General features: G+C 45.4%; 1 protein-coding gene across 1 annotated transcript; it reads right to left on the bottom strand.

Annotated features, from left to right (window-relative positions):
* Positions 1–773: 773 nt before the first annotated feature.
* Positions 774–17583, bottom strand: LOC129700694 (di-N-acetylchitobiase-like). The gene is made up of 5 exons (XM_055641280.1): positions 17252–17583; positions 8286–8457; positions 4718–4815; positions 3132–3275; positions 774–1753 (listed from the first exon to the last, which is right to left on the bottom strand). The coding sequence occupies exons 1-5, from the start codon at positions 17507–17509 to the stop codon at positions 1568–1570; spliced, it is 858 nt and encodes a 285-aa protein (XP_055497255.1). The 5' UTR covers positions 17510–17583; the 3' UTR covers positions 774–1567.
* Positions 17584–17863: the final 280 nt, after the last annotated feature.

Raw genomic sequence — 17863 nt, 5'->3', positions numbered from 1 at the left:
TCCATTTTGGGTTCATCTGCTCAATGTTTATTGTCGAGGCAGACCCGTGCCATGGTGCCTGTGGCGGATCAGGCCTTGATCCCACAGGTGGTTCCACCATCGGAAGTCCAGTCCAGGTAACAACAAATGCGTGACATTCAAAACCAATGGTATAAGACAAGTAGGCCACTGCCACCATTAACCAAGGGGCAAGTGGTTCGTTTGCAGACTGAAAAAGGCCATGATCATATTGGTATAATTTCTGGAACTGCTTCTGAACCACGCTCAAATCTGGTCAGTTATCAAGCAACTGAACCACCCTATCACCAACTGTAGCGTGATCCTAACCTCCCATCTATCTTCTTGGAGACATTTGAAATATCTTTAATTGGACTTTATCTTGCACTAATCATTGTACCCTTTATCTTGTGTGTGTATAATGTGAACAGCTTGATTGCTTGCTTATTTATTTATTTATTTTTTATTAGAAGCCGTGTACAAAAGTATAAACTGCGGCATATGACGTAATACATTTATTGTACAGCTTCAATTTTAATTTTTAGCTAAGATGAAAAAGAAAAAGAGTAAAAAGCAAGAAAGAGAGAAAGTGCAAGTGTAAGAATAGAACCCCTAGACTACCAAATTGGTGTAGTTGAAGAGTGAGTAAGTAAAATAAATGAGAAAAACGTAAAGAAATAAAAGGACAAAAACAGAAAGAAAAATGTTGATATCCATGCTTCATTTCTCTCCCCACCCATCACCCTGTCCGTAAATCGGTTTAATTCCAAAATTGTGTTGCACCATACTATCCTTGACCTTGATTGTAATCATATGTAGTCTTTTCACTGACTGGATAGCATGAAACAAAAAGCTTTTCACTGTCCCTCCATACACATGGCAATATTAAACTAAACTAAAATTATATAGAAGATAGACACAAAAAGCTGGAGTAACTCAGCGGGACAGGCAGCATCTCTGGAGAGAAGGAATGGGTGATAAAAGAAACAGGTCATTGCTAACAGGTCGTGGAGCTAAGGGATATGGAGAAAAGGCAGGAAAGGTGTACTGATTGTGGAGACCTAGGACAAAAAGGTCTGTGTAGGAATCGAAAGCAGAATTAAAGTGTCCAGCAAACGGGAGATCAGGTAGCTTCAGGCAGACTGAGCGAAGGTGTTCAGCGAAACGATCGCCCAGTTACGTTTGGTCTCGTCAATGTATAAGAGTCCACATCTGGAACAACGGATACAGTGGATGAGGTCAGAGGAGGTGCAAGTGAATCTTTGCCTAACCTGAAAGGAGGGTCCCTGGACAGAGTCGAGGGAGGAGGTATAGCGCCAGGTGTTGCATCTCCTGTAGCTGCAGGGGAAGGTTCCTTGGGAGGTAATGGTTTGTGTGGGAAGGGATGAGTTGTATTGTTTTTATTCAATGGATAATAATTCCGTCTTTAGACAAAGCACTAATCCCCAGATCTGCATGAATATTTTAATTGTGTGTGTGTTCAGTGTTAGCTCACTCAAAGCCAGGTTTAATTGCAAAGTGTAATGGTCACATTTATAACAATAAAATGACCGTAAGCTTGGCGTTTCTCTCAGGGAGGGCAGAGAGCGTTCCACATCTCTTCAGTTTTCATCGCAGTAATGGGATCAGAACTATAGTTGGCAAAATCTACCTTCCAAATGCCAATGCCTCCCAGCTTGAACTTCTTCAAGAAAGTCGTCTTCCATGAAATGCTCTCTGGATCATCGTACCACACCTCGTGGAACACCTTATCTTTCTGTTGTGGAAGCAAAGAGTGGACTTAGCTTGGTTCAGTGCACTGACTGAGAAACACTGCTGGATTTCTTTAACAAAACAGTGCAACGTCGATGATAAAAATGACACAAAGTGCTGGACTAACGCAGAAGGTAAGGCAACATCTCTGGAGAACATTGATGGGCGACATGTAGGAAGGAACTGTAGATGCTGGTTTAAATCAAAGATGGACAGAAAAAGCTGGAGTAACTCAGCTGGTCAGACAGCATATCTGGAGAAAAGGAATAGGTGACATTTGGAGAAGTCTGAAGAAGGGTCTTGTGTCCTGCAGTCGGGGAAGTGGCACGGCTTCAGGCGGGGCCTGTCAGTGGCCTGTGGAGAGGGAGCGCTGCCGTGGACAACCACTGCCATGGCCTGCGGCTGCCTACCCCTGCCACTGCCTACCCCAGCACAAAGACGACAAGATGAGAGTTTTAGTTAGGTATAGAAAATAGATAATCTATATAATTCGTATGTATTTATACATCATACTCTATTTACAATGTTCTTTATTCTATTTTTAAAAAGAGCAAGAACCACAATGGGGTAGACTGGAGGACCTGGAATATATCATTAACATATATGAGAGGTCTAGGTTTATTTTATAGCTTTATGATAATAGTCACGTGTACCGAGGTACAGTGAAAAGCTGTATTTCACAGGGTGTTCAATCAGATCAGACAATACTTTACATAAATACAACAAAGACAAACACAAGTACAACGGGTAGACCAAAGGGGAAGATACAGAGTGCAGAAAATAGTTCACAGCATTGTTGTGCATCAGTTCCAGAGACAGTCCAATGTCTGCAATGGGGTAGAGGTGAATTGGACAGTTCTCTAGCTAATGGAAGGACCATTCAGAAACCCGATATTAGAGGGGAAGTAGCTGTTCCCGAGTCTGGTGGTGCGCAGTTTCAAGCTTCTGTATCTTCTGCTACAATGGGCAGTGTGAAGAAGGAATGACCAGGGTGGGACATGTCTTTGATTATATTGGCTGCTTTTCTGAGACAGTGTGAAGTGTAGATTAGTTTAGTTTATTGTCACATGTACCGAGGTACAGTGAAAAGCTTTTGTTGCATGCTAACCAGTCAGCGGAAAGGCAATACATGATTACTATTGAGCTATTTACAGTGTACAGATACATGATAAGATACAAAATGGTGTCAATGGTGGGGAGTGTGGTCTTTGTGATGGACTGGGCTACATCCACAATTCTCTGCGATTCTTTGCGGACTTGTGCAAGTCCGTTCATCAGCTCAATTGGGAAGTGAATTGACTTGTTAAACACGGCAATGTTTTCATAATATAAAACATATCTGGATGTACTGACCATAGCTGTGTATTCTCCAGTGGTCTTACCTTGTAGACAAAAAATGGGGCTTTATAGTCGTCATCCCAAATCCTACCGGACATTGACTTGGGCAAAAGGTTCATGATATTGTGGTAGGGCATCCTGGGTGCGTTGATACTACCGCAGGGCGCACTTATTTCACATCCACCTGCCTGAAAATCATAAATGAATGAGAAAGTAGAAAGGGCGGCACGGTGTCACAGCACCAGACACCGGGTGCGTCCTGACTACAGGTGCTGTCTGTATGAAGTTTGTACATTCTCTCTGTCACAGTGTGGGTTTTCTCCGGGTGATCCGGTTTCTTCCAACATTCCAGGTTAATTGGCTTGATATATTTGTAAATTGCCCTAGTGTGTGTAGGATAGTGTTAGTGTGCGGGGATCGCTGGTCGGTGGGCCAAAGGGCCTGTTTCCACGCTGTATCTCTAAACTAAACTAGACGTAAATATGTTTGCTTTGGTAATTTAAAAAAATGTAGTAAACGAATGACTGATTGATAGGTAAAGAAGTCAAACACAGGGAAGTGGGACTAGCCCAGATGGGACATGTGGGTCGGCATGGATGAGTTGGTCCGAAGGGCCTGTTTTGGTGCTGTATGACTCACGGAGGAACCATTGGTGCCTCACTGCGCTAGAGACCCGGGTTCGATCCTGACTACGGCAGCTGCCTGTACGGAGTTTGTACGCTCTCCCTGTGACCACATGGTTTTCTCCAGGTGCTCCAGTTTCTCCCACACTTCAGTCATGCAGGTTTGGAGGTTAATTGGCTTTTGTAAATTGTCCCTAGTGTGTAGGATAGAACTACGGGTGATCATTGGTCACCGTGGACTCGGTGGACAAAGGGCCTGTTTTCTCGCTGTATCTCTAAACTAAACTAAAACAATTATATGTCTTGTTTCTTATTTAGTGTTAAAGATTCGTTTCTCCAGGACACTGCAGTGAGGCAAGTTTAATCTAAAGGATAAAGGTAATCTAAACAGTCATAAAGTCACAGTCACACAGCGTGGAAACAGACCCTTTGGCCCAACTTGCTGAGGCCAACCAAGATGCCCCATCTACACTAGACCTAATGCTTGCATTTGGCCCATATCCCTCTAAACCTGTCCCATCTATGTACTTGTAAGTACCTGTCTCAACTACCTCCTGGCAGCTCGTTTCATACAGCCACTGAAATGGCTGTATTCCATTCCATCCTGTGTGAAAATGTTGCCCCTCGGTTTCCTAGTAACTCTTTCCCCTCTCACTTTAAACCTACGTCCTCTGGTCCGTGATTCATCCACCTTGGACTCTGTGTGTTCACCCGATCTATTCTCCTGTCCTGGCCTGCAAAACCTCTCCCTAGTTTAGTTTCGGTTAAGTTTATTGTCACGTGTACCGAGGTTCAGTGAAAGGCTTTTGTTGTGTGCTAACCAGTCAGCGGAAAGACAATACATGATTACAATCGAGCCATTTACGGTGTAAGATAAATGATAAGTGAATAACGTTTAGTGGAAGGTAAAGCTAGTAAAGTCTGATCAAAGGTTGCTTTGGCCCTATTGCTCAGGCCCTCAAGTCCTGGCAACGCCCTGGTAAATCTGGTCAAGGGCAACATCTTACCTCAATAAAGCGATTGCAAGTATAATCATAACCGAACCATGGAAGGGTCAATATTATCTTCCTGGAATTAACGCCCTTGTCGATATAATGGGAGATTCCTGAAAGGGGCAGAAAATAATGACAGCATTAATATTTCAATAGGGCAAGTGAAGCGTATCATCAATTGGTGTTCTATCAAGATGCCAGTGCCATCTTCTTCACTGTCACGTGCTGGTGCAGCAGGGCGAAGGCCACAGACGCCACAGAAAGCTCATCAGGAAGGCTGGCTGCTTGCTGGTGGTGGAGTTGGATTCACAGGAGATGATCTTGGAGGGGAGGATGCACCTCCAACTGTGGAGCATCCTGGACAATACAGCTCACCCCCTCCATGACACACTGGTCAACCTGAGGAGCACCTTCAGCAACAGTGTAGGAAAGAACTGCAGATGCTGGTTTAAATTGAAGGTAGACACAACATGCGGGACAGGCAGCATCTCTGGAGAGAAGGAATGGGTGACGTTTCAGTTTGAGACCGTTCTTCAGACTGATGTCAGGGGAGTGGGCAGTACAGATATAAAATGTAGTCAGAGACAGTAAGACTGGTGAGAGAACTGGGAAGGTGGAGGGGAGGGGAGCGATAGAGGTAGAGGGAAAGCAAGGGCTACTTGAAATTAGAGAAGTCAATGTTCATATCGCTGGTGTAAACTACCCGAGGTGCTACATTGATTGATAGAATTTATTGCCACACAACCAGGGTCGGTGGAATTTTGGGTTGTCAGCAGCAGTACAATAATAAAGAACACGCAACCACAATAAAAAATATAACACAAACATCCACCACAGCATTCATCACTTGGGTGGAAGGCACAGAACTTGGCCAGACCTCCACCATTTCCCCCGTGGTCGGGACTGCCACCTTTCGCGCCGTTGCTGCGGGCGTCCAGATGGTAAGGGACAAAGTCAAAGGCAAGGTAAGTCCAGAACCGGCTCTTCCCCACCGGAGACCGCGGCTTCAGGCTGGTGTAGGCCGCAGGCCGGCGGTCGAAGATTTAAGGTTCCCGCCGCGCCGCAGCCAGAAGCACCGCAGACCGCAGGACCGGTGGTCGAAGCTCCCCTCCTGGGGTGATGGTAAGGTCATCCCGGACCCGCGGTAGAAGTTGGCCGCGGGCCGGCAGTGATGGCTTCTTCTTCCCCCGGGTCCTCCACGAGGGATCCCAGGCTGTAGACGCCGCGCCAGTTGGAGCTGTGCAGACCGCGGCTTCAGGCTGCTGGCTGCTCCGGGCCAGCGAAACGGAGCGCTCCCCTCCAGCGAGGGCTCACCCGCTCCACGCCGAGAGTCCACGCTGTGCCCGCCACTGAAGCCCCGGGCGCGTCGCCGGGAAAGGCCGCGCCGATCCTTGCTGTTAAGCCACGAGGGAGGCGACCTGGAAAAAGTCGCCTCTCTGTGGAGGAGGCAGCCGAAACGGTTCCCCCCTTACCCCACACCACCCCCCACACAAAACACACCGAGAAACATTACAACCATACTTTAAAACATACTAAAAAAATAAAAAAAGTTGAAAAAATTAATGCGCTGCTGACAGGCTGCTGCCACTGCAGTGCCCCCTAGCTACCTACATTCCTCATATATACAGGAGTCCACATCTGGAATAGCAGATACAGTCAAGGAGGTTGCAGGAGGTGCAAGTGAACATCTGCCTACTGTTGGGGTCCTTGGACGGAGTCGAGGGTGGAGGTAAAGGGACAGGTGTTGCATCTCCTGTGGTTGCAGGGGAAAGTACCTGGTGAGGGGGTGGTGTGGGTGGGAAAGGACAGGTTGTCCAGGGAGTTGCGGAGGGAACAGTCTCTGTGGAAAGTAGAACGGGGTGCAGATGAGTAGATGTGGCTAGTTGTAGGATCCCGTTGGAGGTGGCGTAAATGTCGGAGGATTATGTGCTGTATGCGACGGCTGATGGGGTAGAAGGTGAGGTCAAGGGGGACTCTGTCCTTGTTACGAATGGGGGAAGGGGGAGCAAGAGCGGAGCTGAGGAATATCGAGGAGACCCTCGTGAGAGCCTCATCTATAATGGAAATGGGGAACCTCCATTCCCTTAAGAATGAGGACATCTCCGATTACCTGGTTTGGAAAACCTCTTCCTGGGCGCAGATACGGCATGAATGGAGGTCAACAGACTGGTTCCTCCAAGATGCAGCACAGATAGCCTGAGGAGATCCTTTTTCCCTGTGGCGATCAAACTGTACAACTCCTCCCCTTTCTGTTGTGGGCTAGACTGACTCCCCTCCCCCAATCTCTGCACATCCCCAATCCTGGACTTACCACTTCATATTAATTTAATTTGAACACATTACACCAATTCTTAAATCCTTACATTGGCTCCCTGTATGTCAGAGAATTGATTTTAAAATCCTGCTGCTCCCCTATAAATCACTACATGGTTTAGGACCAAAGTATATCACTGACATGCTTCCACTATATAAGCCTTCTAGACCGCTAAGATCTTCTGAAACCAATCTGTTAGTGATTCCCAGAGTAAATACAAAACATGGGAAAGCAGGATTTAGTTACTATGCAACAAATAGCTGGAATAAACTTCCTGAAGATTTAAGACTTGCCTCAACTTTGACCACTTTTAAAACAAGACTGAAAACTTTTATGTTTACTTTAGCTTTCAGCTAAATCTTAACTACATTGCACTTTTAACTTTTGCACTTTTTATAATGCATTTTAATTTTGCTTTTCTTTTCTTTTAGTTCAATTTTATTTCATTTTATTATTTCATTTTATTGTACGACATGTTTTTATGTGAAGCACTTTGAGTCTGCCTCGTGTATGAAATGTGCTATATAAATAAAGTTGCCTTGCCTTGCCTAATGTTTCATGCATCTTGTGTGTACGTAGCCCAGGCCATCACACAAGCCAACCTCCCTTCCATTGTCTCCATTTATATCCCATGCTGCCTCGGCAAGGCCAGCAGCATTATCAAGGACGTGCAGGTTTGTGGGTACATTGCCCCTAGTGTGTAGGGAGTGGATACGAAAGTGGGATATCATAGAGCTAGTGTGAAGGGCTAATCGATGATCGGCATGGACTCGATGGGAGGGGGAAGGGAGGGGGGGGGGGGGGGGGGGGGGGGCGGCGCGGAGTCAAGAGTCTAGAGTCAAGAGTCAATTTAATTGTCATTTGGACCCCTGGAGGTCCAAACGAAATGCCGTTTCTGCAGCCATACATTACACGCAAATAGACCCCAGACACAATATAATTACATTTTACATAAACATCCATCACATAGCTGTGATGGAAGGACAAAAAAACTTATCTCTCCACTGCACTCTTTCCCCCCCCCCCCCGCTGTCAGAGTCAAAGTCAAAGTCAAGCGGAGAGTTGTTTACCTAAAATTGGACAACCCAATATTCTAAATATCATTACCTCTGGTAGATGGGGCATATTAGTCACTTAAGCCTCTTTAATGGCAACCTCCGTTTCTCTTTCCACATTTGCTACATGACCAGCAAATGATTTCTGCCATTTTCTGTTCAGTTTCAGATTTGTGACATCTGCAGGATTTTGCTTCCGGCTTATTCCACTTACCTGTCAGGGTCTGGTGATAGGGAGCATTTGCCTTTGCAAAGCAACCCAGCAACATATGCTTCTGCACGTTAAACGAGGTCACATGTACATGATCGGCATATTTGGAAGCCGAGACAATGGCAGAGCAAATTGTATTACCGGTTTTACAATTCCAAGGAGCGTAAAATGAGATCTGGGGAACAAATGGAAGAAGGGGTTTCAGCTGTTGTGTTTCCTCAGTGGTCCAGCCCGAGTTACAACTATCTTATTTCCATTCACTCTTCATCCATAACAATGTGTCTTTCACACGGTCGAACCAGAGTTTTCTAGTCAGTTTGATAGACAGTCAGAACCTTTCTCCCAGAGAGGAAACATCAAAACATCTAGATGGCATGGATTTAGGAATGAGAGGGCAACGTTTAAGGAGATGTGTGGGGCTAGTTCTTTAACAGAGGGTGGTGAGTGCCTGGAATGTACAGCCAGGGGTGGTGGTGGAGGCAGAGACTAAATTGCCATTGAAGAGGCTCAACTTGGATGCACCATCTCAGCCAGTCCCTTTTGCCCATATCCCTCCAAACCTTTCCTATCCATGTACCCATCCAAGTCTCATTTAAATGCTGTTCTGCCTCAACTCCCTCCTCTGGCAGTTTGTTCCACATACCCACTCTCTAAGTGACTAAGCTGCCTCTCAGGTTCCTATTAAATCTTGCTCCTCTCGCCATAACGCTGCATTCACCCTATCTATTCACCTCATGATTTTATGCACCTCTATAGGATCACCCCTCAGCCTCCTGCGCTCCAACGAATATCATGTTCAATCAGAGATTGGTTTAACTTGGCATCATTTCTGGCACAGGAACTGTAGGCTGAAAGGTCTGTTCATGTGGTGCATCATTCTATCTTCTAGTGGGGGAAAGATTTAATAGGAACCCGAGGGGAAACTTTTTCACGCAAAGGATGGTAGGTGTATGGAACGAGCTGCCGGAGGAGGTAGTTGAGGCAGGGACTATCGCAATGTTTAAGAAACATTCAGGCAGGTACATGGATAGGACAGGTTTAGAAGGATATGGGCCAAACACAGGCAGGTGGGACTAGTGTAGATGGGACATGTTGGCCAGCATGGGCAGGTTGGAAGGAAGGGCCTGTTTCCGCACCCTATCACTCTATGACAGGCTTCTGAGCAATTGTATGAAGATTCAAATTTAATCCATCCCATTCCTGGAACTGGGTCCTTAATTCACCATTAAAAGTCAGAGCTATGTCATTTTGTTTGAGTCTAATTTACCCTCAGTAAAACCTATGGTTCGAATGAGAATTCCAGGGAGCCTTGTAGCAGGATGGAGCACCATATACGTTACAGCTAAGTATCAAGTACCGAGTTTGAGTTTGATTTAGTTTAATGTCATGTGTGCCGAGGTATAGTGAAATGCTTTTGTTACATCAGCGGAAAGACAATACATGATTACAGTCGAGCCATTTACAGGGAATAACGTGAATAACGTTTAGTGCAAGATAAAGTCAGAAAATTCCAATCATAAATAGAGATAGTCCAAGGGTCACCAATGAGGTAGATAGTTGTTCAGGACTGCTCCCTAGATGTGGTAGGATGGTTCAGTTGCCTGATCCCAGCTGAGAAGAAACTATCCCTGCATCTGGAGGTGTGCGTTTTCACACTTCTATACCTTTTGCCCGATGGGAGCGGAGAGAAATAGACACAAGGAACTGCAGACGCTTGTTCATCAAGAAGAACAGAATGTACTGGAGTAACTCAGCGGGTCAGGCAGCATCTCTGGAGAACATGGAGAGGTGATGTTTTAGGTCCAGACTCCCCTTCAGAATTCAAATGCAACCATTGAGTTGCTCCAGCATTTTGTGCCTATCTTTGGTGTAAACCTGCATCTGCAGTTCCTTTCCACGCAAGTGATAGGTGGATAAAGTTTGAGAGCGATGGGGAGGGAGTTTGATTGGTTACTGATTGGGTAAAGGCCAGAGATGAAAAGAAAAACGTGTGAGGTAAGGATAGAGGTGGCGTGAAGTGTGAAGGATACAGGTGGAAGGTGGAAGGGAATGGAGGTGGGGAGGGGGAGGGGGAAGAGGAGAAAATTATGTGAATCTAAGTGGGGAGTGGGGAAGGGAGGAGGGGGGGGGGGGGGGGGGGGGGGGGGGGGGGGGGAGTTGTTTATCTAAAATTGGACCACCAATTTTCTAAATACCATTATTTCATCAGCTACAAGTACATCAATGTTACTTTATCATTAACACAGAACAAGTACAGCACAGGAACAGGCTCTTTCAGTACACCATGTCTGTGCTGAACATTTTAGTTTAGTTTAGTTTATTGTCACAGTTTATTGTTTAGTTTATTGAACATGATGCCAAGACCAACTGTTATCTGCCTGCACATAATCCATATCCCTCCATTCCCTGCATATCCCTATGTCTCTACAAAAGTCTCTTAAATGCCATCGTATCTGCCTCAACTGCCACCCCCGGCAACATGTTCCACGCACCCACATCTCCTTTAAACTTTGCCCCTCCCACCTTAAACGTATGCCCTCTAATATTTGATTTTTCCATCCTGGGAATAAGGTTCTGACTCTACCATATTAATGACTCTCATATAATTATATCTACTTCCATCATGTCTCCATGCAACCTTTTGTGTTCCAGAGAAAAGAATCCAAGTCTGTCAAACTTCTGCCTGTAACTAATACCCCCTAATCTAGGCATTGTTCTGGTTAATCTCCTCTGCACCCTTTCCAAAGCTTCCAACCCCTTCATGTAACGGAGTGACCAGAACTAACCAAAGTCTCATAAAACCACATCATGACTTCCTGACTCACACCAAGCCCTGACCTATGAAGGAAAGCATACCATATGCCTTCTGTACCACTCTATCTACTCGTGTTCTCACTTTTAGGGAGTCATAGACTTGGTCCACAAGATCCCTCTGAAAATTAATGGTGTTAATGGTCTTGCTGTTATTTGTATATTTTCCCCTTACATTCAACCTGCCAAAGTGCGACACCTCACACTTGCTCGGATTAAACGCCATCTGCCATTTCTCCTCCTATTCCTGTAGCTGATCAATATTCTGCTGTATACTTTGACAGCCTTTGACACACTCTGTGGCCCCAGCAACATTTGTGTCATCTGCAAACTCACCAATCAACCCCATTTACGTTTATGTCCAAGTTATTTTAGTTTAGTTTAGTTTAATTTAGAGATACAGCAGGGAAACAGGCCCTTCGGCCCAACAAGTCCATGCCGACCAGCAATCCCTGCACACCAACAATGACCTGTACACACTAGGGACAATTTACAATTATACCAAGTCAGTTATCCTGCAAATCTCTTTGGAGTGTGGGAGGAAACCTGAGAGTCCAGAGAAAACCCACGCAGGTGATAGGGAGAACGCACAAACAGCATCTGTAGTCAGGATCGAAACCGGGTCTATGGCGATGTAGGCGGCAACTCTACCGATGCACCACCATGCCGCTCCCATATACATATATATATATATATTTCTATTATACTAAAACTCTTTGCTTTGTTCTTAACATTCTAAATGTCTGTGTGAGCCGGGGTTGTGTTGGCTTTCTTTTAATCTCCTTAATTTGTATCTTCTTCCAAACGCTTGGCCACAGCCTTCCCATTTTCACACATGCTACTCACATTTTCTCTCCCGACCGGATACATATCTTCCCATCGCATTTCAACCTCTATTTCTCAAGTTATTATCATTTAAAAAAACAGCTTCAAAATATAACAGTTTTCAACGTTCTTATTTTGAAGAAAAAAAATTCCGACTGATGTCACTATCAACTCCCAAGGCACGATGGGACACTCCGCGCGGGAGGGGCACTCAAGCGCTCAAAACCCCCAAAAAATCAATCCACTCGCCAGTCAGGTCTTCGGGTTGACACCTGCCCGGTGCCTGGTGGGAAGGCTGTTGCCGTTGGCCGAGCCCGGAGAATGAGCCTGGGCTGGACCAGAGTCTGGAGCTGGAGTGAAGGCCAAACTCGGGGCTTGGGATGGGGCCGTAACCGGCACCAAAAAAAAGCCGTCGGTGGAAGCAAGGACGAGCCGGGGTCAGGGACGAGCCCGGAGATGAAGTCGGGGCCTGGACTGGGGACCAGGCGGCGGCCGAGCTGACGGCTAAAGTCTACAGCCAGGGGGCCGGGCAGCATACGAGAACCAGAATGCATTCCAGGCCCTGGCGCTGCTCTACGACCTGGGTATAGGAATGTTACAAAATGTTGAGATTTTAAAAATCAAGTCTGCAATTTATCCCATCAGATAAAGCATAAAAAAAATAACTTTAATTTGACACCTAATTCACCTTCATTATCTTCAGTATTAAAAATGTTATGGCCATTTTCATACTCGGAAATTAGCACCTTGTTCCCTATTGCTTTTTCATTGACTGAACACAAAACCTGTGATCGAGGGCAGTCAAAAGCCCATAACTTTCTTAAAAATTAAGAATGAAATTCAGTTATTTTACATTGAAGCCGTCTGAAACAAATATAAAACATCTTACTTGGATGACCTGAAATAATAGCATATAATTGTAGCTAATTACAAAATTAGCCGTTTTGACGGAAATAGTAATAAACACCCAGACTGCCTTGAAAATTCAAAAATGTGATATTCTCAAGATCAGAACTTTAATATTATTGTATTATATGCTGTAAGTCCGTAACAGATAGGTAAATAAATTACAATTTCTAGCAATAGACCAAGTATTTATGGAGAAGATCAGTTGCTAGCTGGTACATTGGCATATCATAATCAGTGGCATCAGCACTTCCGGTAGGCGGCGCGACTCTGGTCAGCAGCGGCCTCTGCAGCCCGTCCGCGTTTTTACTATTTTCTGTCTATGTTTCTATGTAGTTTTTGTTATTTTATGTTGGGGTGTGTGTGTGTGTGGGGGGGGTGGGGGTGGGGGGGGGGAGGGAGGGGGAAACTTTTTAATCTCTCCCTGCACGGGAGACCCGACCTTTTCTTTGTCGGGTCTCCGTTGTCGTTGGGGCTGCAATGAGGTGCGGCCTCCAACAGGAAGAAGACCGGGGACTCTGGTGCCGACGACTCACCGTCACCGTCGTGGAGCTGGCCGAGTCCGGAGCGGGTGGAGCGGTGGTGGAGCGCTGCTGCTGCTGCTGCTGCTGCTGCGGCCCGACCTCTGGAGATTAGGAGGCTGCAACTGCGGGTCTGGCGGCGGCGGCACCGGGAGCCCGCGGGTCACTGGAGGGAGACCGCCTTTCAGGGCTCCTGCAACGGCGACTTCTCCCGCCCGAGTTGCGGGGTCGAAGAGCTCCTGGAGCGGGGCCTGACATTACCGGCCCACGCGGCTTGGAATGGCCGCGGGACTCTGCGAGCGCACGCCGGGGGCTCTAACACCAAGACCCGGTGTGCGATCTTGCACCACCCAGCGTGGCTTTAATGGCCGCGGGACAATCGCCATCGCCAGCCGGGGGCTTTGACTTTGACTCTGACATCGCGGGGGGAGGGGAGAGTGCAGTGGAGAGATAAGTTTTTTTTGGCCTTCCATCACAGCAATGTGATGGATGTTTATGTAAAATGTAAATTATGTTGTGTCTGGGGTCTATTTGTTTGTAATGTATGGCTGCAGAAACGGCATTTCATTTGGACCTCAAGGGGTCCAAATGACAATTAAATTGACTATTGATCATACTCCTCAGATTGTAACCAATAAGCAACTCTGTACACCTTGTTTTTCCACAACTTTTCAATTTTGGCATTGTAAACTACAAGTGTTTGCTCTTTAAACCACGCATGACATGCCTTTCTGCCCACTACTTTCCCATTAAGATTGTCCTGTAGATCATCACATTTGGAGTAGTCCAAATTCGGATAATCTCTGCAAATGCTGTCTAAATCAGTCTATTTTGCTGGGCATTTGGATTGACAATTTTGCATTTCTTCTTCAGAGACATCTGTTTAAAATGTAAAGGAGAAAAACACTGAACAGCATTAACAGAAACAAGTTATTATTTGCAGTTTTAGAAAAAAGGTCGAAATAAAGTTAAACGCTAAAACAAATAGTAAATACCCAACAAAAAAATCATATTCATCAGTTTCATCAAATCAATTAAATTCACCTAATCACTTAATTTAATCTAAATTCAATTACTAGATCTATACATCTATCCATTTCTTAAGGGCTAATTTTTTTAAATAACCTAAGTATCCAAATAACAAACCATCCCATTCACACAAGAATTCACAATATAACACGATTTTTAAATTTGACTGTCATGAATTTATATGCCAAATGGAAGGAATTTAATGTTTCATTCCTATAAATTAATCTAGAAACATCCACTCTCAATATAATCAAAATTATTATTTTATTCACAATACATGTGACTAAAACTGTTGTGGATATTTAGTATAAAAATATTGATTATGGATAAACAATTACACAAAATAAAGACGATTTAGATGCTCTTATGACATGATTGTCAAAAAAAAAAGAGAATTTTAATCATCTTGCGAGTGGGTGTTTCTGGAATGCGATCGATTGGAACGTTGCCGTTGCCGTGAATTTTAACCCCAAAATTGGCAGGCAAGGCATGGCTGAATCGTTTGGGGACTAAACAACATTTTCGTATCGTAAAATTAGACTTAAGCCACCCCAAGAAGCAAGATTATATGTGAAATACACAACTTACCCTTTGTTTTGTCCTGATTTTGCGATCAGTCACGTTGAAGGCGTTGAGGGCTTAGAAGTCGCATTTTATTTTAATCCAACGATTAAATTGTCCAGCGATTAAAAAAAAAAAAACGGAAACGGAAGTCCGATCGATTTTTCTTCATCGACTAGCAGCCTGAGGAAATCCCTCTCTGACAAGCGATACAAACCTGTATTTTAATCCCCCCCAAATTGCTCACTTGACTAGTTCTCCCTCCCTTCCATCGGCCGATAATAAGTAAAGTTTTGAACTGGTCTACCAAACGTTTGTGTGTTGTCTGTTTATTAAGAAGCGAACCCGTTTAGTTGTTATAAAAGTAACTTTTTCACCCCCCCCCAAAGGCACTGGAGTCACACACACCACCACTGCCAGATCTGCAGCGCCGCTGAAGGTTTTGTAACATCGCTACTGAGTAGGTGCTGCGGCAGGGAATGGGAGTGAGGAGAGGAGGATGAGGGAAATGGGGAGGAGGGAGATGGGGTAGGTTTCTACATCCCCCCCTCGCCCCTCTCTGGCCTTCTCCCTCTACCCTCCTTCTCTACTCCCCTCACTCTCACTCTCTACCTCCTCCCACTCCCTCTCTACCCCCTCCCTCTCTACCCCTCCCCCTCCCTATCTTCCCCTCCTTCTCTAACCCCTGTAAAACCTGTGCAGCCCAACTGGCTGGTATTTTACGGACATTTTCAACCTCTCATTTCCGAGGTCTGAGGTTCCCACCTGCTTTAAAAGGGCATCAATAATACCCATGCCCAAGCAGAGCAAGGTGACTATCGACCAGTGGCACTAACGTCAGTGGTGATGAAGTGCTTTGAGAGGTTGATCATGGCACAAATCAACTCCTACCTCGACAAAAACCTGAACCCTCTGCAGTTCGCTTACCGCCACAACAGATCAACAGTGGATGCGATCTTGCTGGCTCTCCACTCCGCTCTGGACCACTTGGACAACAACAACTCATAGGTCAGGCTGTTATTCATTGATAACAGCTCGGCATTTAATACTATCATCCCCTCCAAGCTGGTTACCAAACTCGCAGAACTGGGTCTCTATGCATCCCTCTGCAATTGGATCCTCGACTTCCTCATTCACAGACCACAGTCAGTTCATATTGGTGGGGATGTGTAAGCTTCGATAACCTCGAGGCTGTGTGCTTAGCCCCCTGCTGTACTTACTCTATACTCATGACTGCGTAGCCGGTCATAGTTCGAACTCCATCATCAAGTTCGCTGACGATACCACTGTTGTGGGACGTATCACTGATAGGGACGAGTCAGAGTACAGAAGTGAGATCGACCGACTGACCAAATGGTGCTAGCATCATAACCTGGCCCTCAACACCAGCAAAACCAAGGAACTGATTGTGGACTGGAAGGGTGAGGATAATGGACCCACAGTCCCATTTATACCAAAAACGGGGGAAAGGGTCAAGCTTCAAGATGGTGGAAAGGGTCAAGCTTCAAATTCCTGGGCGTGCATATTTCTGAACATCTTTCCTGGTCCGAGAACAGTGATGAAATCATAAAGAAAGCACATCAGTGCCTCTACTTCCTGCCTTCTCCCCATATCTCTTGATTCCACTAGCCTGAGAGTATCTAACTCTCTTTTGAATGCATCCAGTGAATTGGCCTCCATTGCCTTCTGAGACAGAGAATTCCACAAATTCACACCTCTCTGGGTGAAAAGGATTTTCCACATCTCAGTTCTAAATGGCCTACCCCTTATTTTTAAACTGTGGCCCCTGGTTCTAGACTCCCCCAACATGGAGAACATGTTTCCTTCATCGCTGTCCACCGACATCCCAGGCCTAAAATCCCCTGGATTCGCTCCAGTTCCCGTCTTAAATGAAGGAACAACATTGGACCTTGCCTATAGCTAGTGAAGACGCAATGATCTTTGTCAAGACCGCAACCATCTCCTCTCTTGCCTCTCTCAATAATCTGGGATAGATGTTGAGCAGCACAGAGGCACAGGGCCAGAGACCTGGGTTTGATCCTGACTACAGATGCTGTCTGTACAGAGTTTGTACGTTCTCCCTGTGGCCTGCGTGGGTTTTCTCTGGGCGCTTCGGTTTCCTCCCACAATCCAAAAATGTACAGGTTTGTAGGTACATTACCCTGTAAAATTTTGAATGTCCCTAGTGTGTAGGAAAGTGCCGCCGGGCCTGTTTCCACAGCTGTATCTCTAAAGTCTAAAGTTGAAAGATCCCATCAGGTCCTGGGGATTTACTCACTGGATAACAGAATAGAACTTTTTTGTAAAGACTTTTACCTGAGATCCTGGTATTCTTTGTGTAAACCTGGTTTTGATCTCTTCAAATAGGAGGGGCAGGTCGATAATAAATGAAGTGTCATGGACAGAACCAAATCTCAAATGAACTCCGTCACAATAATTTTTTTGAATCACGTCCAATGTTTTGTTTATCCAAGATGATCGGAGACGAATGTCAACAATTTCATTTTTATGTATTTGCTCTGGTAAAAAACAAAGAAATAGAAACATTGTGTCCAGGATTATTAACAAAAACATTACTTTTCATGTACCTTAATTGATATCTCCCACTGTGATGGGATTTACTCCCATTGGGAAGAGAACGGTCTAATTAGGTCTGAAGAAGGGTCTCGACCCGAAACATCACTCCTTCTTTCTCTCCAGAGATGCTGCCTGTCCCACTGAGTCACTCCAGGATTTTGTGTCTACCTTTGGGCTAATTAGGGATAGCCAGCACAGTTTTGTACGTGGCAGGTCATGTCTCGTTAACTTGATTGAGTTTTTTTGAGGAGGTGATGAAGGAGATTGATGAAGGTAGGACAGTGGGTGTTGTGTGCATGGATCTTAGTAAGCCTTTTAATAAGGTCCCGCCCTCATGGTCGGCTGATCCAG

This window comes from Leucoraja erinacea, chromosome 10, assembly GCF_028641065.1.
Source record: "Leucoraja erinacea ecotype New England chromosome 10, Leri_hhj_1, whole genome shotgun sequence".
Taxonomy (NCBI): Eukaryota; Metazoa; Chordata; class Chondrichthyes; order Rajiformes; family Rajidae; genus Leucoraja; species Leucoraja erinaceus.
The sequence above is the reverse complement of the archived record's forward strand: the minus strand, read 5'-3'. Positions and strand labels throughout refer to the sequence as shown.

Bases quoted from the DNA above. Each gene is read 5' to 3' on its own strand.
- LOC129700694 (XM_055641280.1), bottom strand. From the start codon at position 17,509: ATGTTTTTGTTAATAATCCTGGACACAATGTTTCTATTTCTTTGTTTT. The intron at 8,458-17,251 runs GTAAAAGTCTTT...TTTGTTCCCCAG, and splicing joins AAAGAATACCAGGATCTCAG to ATCTCATTTTACGCTCCTTG. The intron at 1,754-3,131 runs GTAAGACCACTG...CTTCCACAACAG, and splicing joins CCCCATTTTTTGTCTACAAG to AAAGATAAGGTGTTCCACGA.